Here is a 7,375-nt window from a genome sequence, read left to right as displayed (position 1 = left end):
TAGTATATATAAGTTATACAGATGCGCGCGCAGAGTAGGTACGGTACGCGTTACGTTCGTCCTTACTACTTACGTTCTACGTACTAACACAGATATATATATATATATATATATATATATATATATATAGAGCTAATGCTGAGTCTATCTTATATGTCTACGGTAGACTCCCACCCTTTCCTCTGCTTATGGGCGCATGATTTCCATGCGAAACAACTTGGTAAGACGGGGTAAGACAGGGGAATCGCTTTGCATGGAAAGTCGTGTGCCTCTAAGCAGGTGGGGAGGTAGGATGAAAGTTGTTTCGCATAAAGTGTTATGTAAGCAAGGAAGGATATAGAATAGTTTTTAATATTATATATAGCAGAAATAAAACGTTATTTTTCAAATTTTTTTTAGTAATAACTTTTTAACGAGCGACAGTTAAAACTTATTAAAAGTCACTCAGGGTCACTCAGGGTGACTTTGATAATAAATATGTCAAGATCATTGAAAGAGGGTTCCTTAATATCTGGAGTATTATCAATAAATAAGTGTTAAACAATAAATAAATTGTTAAACAATAAATGTGTTTCAAGTTTTTCAAATATTTTTATTAAAACTTTGTAGTTTTAATGACATTGTTTATTCATTAGCAATCGTTACTTCCACCTCTACACCAGGCTCGATAGAAATGCTTGTGATTTGTTTCACAATCTCTGATGGCGAATATAAATCGATCACTCTCTTGTGAATTCGCATCTGGAATCGATCCCAGGTCTTCGAACCCTCACCACATGGCGTTTTACGAGTTGTTATTCTTAGAACTTTGGTTGGCATACGGACAGGTCCTTTGACCTTCAATTTTTGCTTTTTAGCTCCATTGATTAATTCCGCACACACTAAAACAAAATTGAGTTAGTCATTGCATGAGACTTAAAAAATTGTACATTAATATGAATTTTTGGGAAAAGGGTACTACAAAAAGGCCTGTTTGTGCTATGCTCACAGAAAATAAGATCATTTTTTATTCGCCGGTATTCATAATCTGATCTTATATTTAAGAGTCTTAAGTAGTCTTTTAAGAAGTTACACTCAGATTGAGTAAAGTTAAAGCTAAGTTAAAAGTTAAATTAAAAAGTTAATTAATTTTAACTTCATTTAGACTTACATTTTAGACTCTTAATTTCTTAACTTTACATAGTTATAGTTTACCGGTAACTATGAACTTTTGATTTTTTAAAAGATACCATCAGGATTGAATAGTTGGCATTATACGGATCCCTACTCGGATTATATGCTTATACATTCGTATCAGTCGAAAATTTTTTAATTTTAAATAATTTTAAATATTTTTTTATTTATGTTTAAACAAAAAATAAAAAGATCTGTCATTGTGACTTAAAATCACGATTTCCTCGAAGAATACGCAGAAGTGCAAATTATCGTTTCAGAGATTATTTTTTGATGTCCCTGAAACACGCAAAAACTGATCAAAATCCGTGAAATACATATGTGAGTCTCTCCTTGTTAGTTAAAAAAGTTAATTTTTTAACTTAGTTTTTTTGATTTAGTTAAAAAAAGTTAAAATCATGAAATAAAACAAATTTAACTTTTAACTTTTTAATTACTTTTTTATTTACTTTAACTTAATTTTTAATTCAATTAATATCATGTCTATGGATTAACTTTTATCTTGACTGACAAGGGGAACACCAAGTAACTGTGTCGGGTCTCGGTAATTTTTTGAGGCTGGTAAAATAATTTCAAAAAATTAGAAAAATAAAGTAATTTGATATAAAAGTATTAGTCATTAAGTTGAAAACGCTTTGTTTAATTTAAATTTTCATTTTGATATTACATATTGATATAATAACTCGACAATCGACAACGTTTAAGACAGGAATGTCAAATCAAGGACGATTTACGACGGAAATAGCGCATTTGCACACAGTTCAATTGCACGCACCATTCACACTGTTCCTAGTAATTTTTCACTACTGCACTACTTCATTTCAATGTGATTACATTATTTTTAATTAATCAATTAGTGATATAAGTAATTGATATACACCCGTTTACGACATCCCGATCAACACCCGATCATCAGTCCGCGATCTAGCGCGACAAGTAGCCACACACTTAAGCATGAGTCGTCTATATGTCAGACACATTTTGTTATGATTAAATTATATGTTTAGATTTAGTCAATAGTTATTCTATCAGCGATTCTTAGGAATATCAGAAAAATATTATTTTATACATATATAGTCTATTTGTACATAAAACTATAAAGACAATAAATAGCCAAAATTACCAATAAATTATCATTTTACCGTAAGTAAAATTGAATTTGACGATATTTTTATATCTTTACTCCGAATTGAAGAAGTATTTTAATAAAATTTACCAGCATGGAAAACGATAGAAATGTTCGTGAATGATGAAATCGTATATGCTAATAGAGTGGAAAATGCGATTACTGATGCTGGGCAAGACAAAACTTTGTCTTTGTCGCTTACTGAACATTCGATTGTCACGCAGTCTACTTGCTGTGTTCAAAATTATCATCCAAGATTCAGAATCATCCATCTAGGTTAAAGATAATTTTATTTTTAACATTCGATGAAATAAAATGAAATTTATAAAAATATTGATATTTTCTTATACAGGACGTTTTTCAAATTATTACAATGATTATATAAAAAATCGATTTCTTCGAAATTATGAGCTAATGACCGGATACGTATCGCTTTTTTTTTCGCTTAAGAACAATCTAAAAAGAGCATCAAAATCCCCGACACCGTCACCTGGTGTTCTTGTAAATTTTTAAAACTGTTAATTTAATTTAAAAAAAAGTTAACTTACCCAATCCTGGTTACACCTCTTTGAAACTTTGAAAAAAATCGAAATTTTTTTTCGTTTAAATGATAATTTATACAAGTAAAAATATAACCCCACTAATTGGAATAGAAAATTCGAAGTATTTCTGACGAAGTTATAACTGATTCTTTGAAGAATCGCGTGTTCCCTCATGATCGCTCCTTTCATCAAATATAAATAGACAATAGCAAATAGGTAACTAAATATCAGTAAAAATTTCGACCGTTATACAGGGTTCAGCATAACGATCCGCATGACTTTTTGGACATTCTGATAGTTTAAAAAAAAAGTTAAAGATTGAATATTTATCTGTTTCATATAGGCTACAATATGCAATAAAAAATATAAAAACATTTTTTTTATAAAAAATCAAAGTTATCTTAAATTTTTTAAATGGCATCATACAATTTTTTTTCATAATATTGTAGAGATTTTCAAGATGAATTCGAATCATTACTGAAATGTCACCTTTATTGATGTTGCATTCATGATATTTTAAAATTGATATTCCAAATATTACAAAAGAAAAAATAGTTCAAATAGTTCGGCTGTCCAAAAAATTTAGTTAGTTAGTAATCTGAAAATGATATATTTTTTAATATGTACAAATGGCTGTAAATTGAAAATATATTGCATTTATATTTTAAACATGCATTTTATTATTGCTATTGTGTTAAAAAAACTTATAATTTATTGGGAAAATGTTCTTTATAACATAACAACATAATATAGGATATTACAGATAACATTTAACACAATGCCAAAAACCATCATGTTTATTATATATATATAACTATTATCGTATACATAAAGACTATGTTGTTTTAGAATTAAAAATCTTGTTTTAATAATTCACGAAATATTTTCGTACAAACGAGAATTAGTTGAAAATAAAGAAAAAATAAAAATTTTTTTAGTTACAAAAATGTATTCTATACACACGATAGGTCATTTGTGATTCAGGGGTAAACTTCGATCTTATTCTAGTTAACCTCGCAAAAACAATAGAATAGTAAGTCTTAAGGAATTGATAATCATAGTCGATTATTCTTCTCACACTTTCGACTGTAATTGATCAATTACTTGTAGCTTAAGCTTACTATTGTGTTTGCGAAATAAAGGATATGCACAAATTGAGACCTATGTACAAAATTACTTGTTCTCTAGATATTAAACTTTTTTTTAGAACACAAAAGAGATTGATATTTGACCAGATGCTTTCCATATTTCAAAGAAAAGAAATACGCAGGATCCAAAAATGTGTATTAAGGATTAATATCAAACATAATGTATCACATTGTCTATCTCTGATACATCTAGCGTAGCAACCTTTATAAATAATTGTAACATCACATGTTTTCTTGATTTTGAATTCTTTTTTTGTGTTTCCTTCAGGTGATCTAACTTTTAACTAGCGTAATCAGATTATTTACATAAAAATAAAATCAATTTTACTTTTTGTAAGTAGAGACAGGTCTTTTCATAACTCTTCTTTAATAATTTGGCAAAATATATGATATTTTTAATCTATTTACCTTTCTCAAGAGAACGAACATTGCGTGATGTAAGTGTGATCCTAATTCGATGAATAGGAGTGACTTCCTGTCCTGGCTTCTCAGGATTGTCAACTTTAGTAGTTGCCTGAAAATTAAAAATAATTATTCTACAAACACATACAATATACAAAATGATAATTATATAGTTTAGTACATCTTATCTAAAAAAATCAATAAAATTAAGCTTATTCAACATTTTTATAAAATGAAAGAATCTAGCAGAAATAAGTGTAGCTCTAGCCCACGAATCAAAATATTAAATATTAAATGTTATGTAATTTTACAATAAGTTGGAAATGTCTTAACAAGTTTTAACTTAAATAGGCAACTATGATTTTTCGCCTCTACTAATTGTTGTAGTGCGAGTTATTTAGTACTAATAAGAAGGAATAAAGTCGATTTTGTAAAATTTCAGTAAAATTAAGAAAATCAGAAGTCTCTGTCTGTTTCCACCAACGTAGATTAACTTTAGTCTTGGTTCAACTTACTCATTCAACTTATCCTTTTCTAGTTCTAAAGATTAGAAAAAGACAAAGAATAAGTTGAAATAAGATTGAAGTTAATCTACATTGGTGAAAATAGACATTAGTCGTATAAGTTAGATGTTAGTCAATTTCATCAATTCACTGATAAGACTTAAGACTATTGAGATTAGGAAATCTGTCACAGGTGAAACATCGTCTAGAATTGTACTGTTACACGTAGGTTTTCATGCGAAGTGACTTCTACCCCACTTCCTCTCATGCGAAGACACACGATTTTTATACAGATAGATCTTACTTTGCGTAGAAAGTCGCACATCTCTTTAGCAGGAGTGATTTTTGTTTTGCATGGAAAGTCAAAACCTAAATAACAGTACAATTATAGACCTAGTTTTATCTTTGTAACAAAATTTCTTAACCTCTATAATCATCAACTAGTAACGCTTAATATCTCAATTCGTGGGACAGAGAGATGCTTATTTCGTCAGATTCTTTTATGCAAAAATGCGTCGAAGTCTAATTTTATTGATTTTTTAAGTAATTACGCTAAACTGTATAATATTATCTTTTTCAGATTTTGAGTGTATTCTATTTTGCATCGAAGATGCATAACCTAAATCAGTACTCAATGTGATACAAATCATATATCATCTAGATATATTTTTATAATTGTAAATTAATGTTACCTGAATCACTTACCATGATTGAATTCTCGTACTGATCGAGATAACCAATTTATAAAATAAAACTGACCAGCGCTGAATCAGTACATGAACATATTCCACGTGCAAAGCACAAAAGAAAATGGAAGATACGACTTCCGGCAAGGTTGCCAGATTTCTGAAACACACATCCGCCAACTATTCGCGCCCGAGGCGCCAACGCCAGTCTAGAGATCTTAATGGCTTCTGCACATTAGATGTGGTAGTCAATAAGCTTACAGTGTACAAGCTCCTAATTCATTGGTTACTGTGTCTCATTTTGCTGCGCGTTTCCGCGTCCAGTGTGCAGAGTATATCCACACAACTTGTATAGCTGCATAAATGTATGCATAAAGACAATTATCCAATCACATTTCTCCTATAAAGACGCACGTAAAATGTGATTGGATATGTGCCGTTCCATGTACGCGGAATCGGAACGACGGAACGGATTTCTTACTAGAAATCAATTCACTAACATTCTGTTCTGTAAGAAGTTCTCTACTGTACCACCGATATCATAGAAATCATAGCTGAAGCGGTATAGAGACGATATGGAATATCATGTTGATTGCAGGCTATATTGATTCGATTATTGTTGATTATGATTGAGAATTTGACAACTTCGAAGAAGAAAATTAATATTAATTTTTATTTTTCAATACGACATATTCTTGTTTTATATATATATATATAGAGTCCAACTATAATGCCAACAATTCTTTAAATAATTCCGATATCATTCTGAAAAATAATTGAAGAACTTCTCACGATCGATCGTTTACATTTCAAGGACTAAATTGTTATACTTGCGTCTTAGTGCCACCTCATTCTTTGTGTAAGCATTGACTGTATCCAGAATTTTCGTTTTCCTATATTGAGTAGTAAAAAGAAATCCATTATTTTTGCATGAAATTGAATGGAAAAATAATGGATTCCTTTTTACTACCTAATATATTTCTGCTATTGCAATAAAACGTTATAAGCGAAATAAAATTTTCGCATACTCTTAAATATTGGAAGAGCACGCCAACATTTCTTGCCTTTCGCAATAATTTTTAACATTAGTAATAACACTACTTCTTTATCTATCGTTGTAGATTTACAAAAAAAATTTTTGAATATTCGTTTCAATTTTCGTTTAGATTCAACCAACTCAGCTGAACATGCCTTTCCGTAAAAATTTTCTCCGTCCCGGAACGCAATGGAATTTTAGTAACAAAATATATCTCATTCTTATAATTCAGTATTTTTGAGTATTCAAAATAATATTAAGCCGGTTCTATTAGGTGTACAATTTTGCTTCCGCCGTTTTTTTCCGAAATTCGAGGCTTTATTGTAAAAAACTGGTTATACATTTATGATTCAAAGTATTGTCCATCGCTGGCCACTACTTTCTCCCATCTTTCGGGTAGCGTACGAATCCCGCGTCGAAAAAACTGGTCATCTTTTAAGGCTATCCATGAATCGATCCAATTTTTTACTTCTTCATAAGACCGGAAGTGCTGGTCAGCCAGGCCGTGTGCCATTGATCGAAACAAGTGATAGTCAGAGGGAGCAACGTCTGGAGAATACGGCGGGTGGGGTAGAACTTCCCATTTCAACGTTTCCAAATATATCTTGACCACTTTCGCAACATAGGGTCGAGTATTGTCATGCTGCAAAATCACTTTATCGTGTCTCTCGTTGCGGTCGTTTGTCTTTTAATGCTCGGCTCAAACGTATCAATTGTGTTCGATACCGATCGCCTGTGATTGTTTCAGTCGGTTTTTAA

At 30.6% G+C, this 7,375-nt stretch overlaps 1 protein-coding gene across 1 annotated transcript; it reads right to left on the bottom strand.

Annotated features, from left to right (window-relative positions):
- Positions 1 to 567: 567 nt before the first annotated feature.
- Positions 568 to 5,716, bottom strand: LOC105622958 (40S ribosomal protein S20). The gene is made up of 3 exons (XM_012204364.1): positions 5,600 to 5,716; positions 4,398 to 4,503; positions 568 to 881 (listed from the first exon to the last, which is right to left on the bottom strand). The coding sequence occupies exons 1-3, from the start codon at positions 5,600 to 5,602 to the stop codon at positions 625 to 627; spliced, it is 366 nt and encodes a 121-aa protein (XP_012059754.1). The 5' UTR covers positions 5,603 to 5,716; the 3' UTR covers positions 568 to 624.
- Positions 5,717 to 7,375: the final 1,659 nt, after the last annotated feature.

This window comes from Atta cephalotes (genome assembly GCF_000143395.1).
Source record: "Atta cephalotes unplaced genomic scaffold scaffold00051, whole genome shotgun sequence".
Classification (NCBI taxonomy): Eukaryota; Metazoa; Arthropoda; class Insecta; order Hymenoptera; family Formicidae; genus Atta; species Atta cephalotes.
Note: the sequence above shows the minus strand (reverse complement) of the source record. Positions and strands in the feature narration are given on the sequence as shown.

Bases quoted from the DNA above. Each gene is read 5' to 3' on its own strand.
- LOC105622958 (XM_012204364.1), bottom strand. The intron at 882-4,397 runs GTAAATAGATTA...ATTTTGTTTTAG, and splicing joins TGTTCGTTCTCTTGAGAAAG to TGTGTGCGGAATTAATCAAT.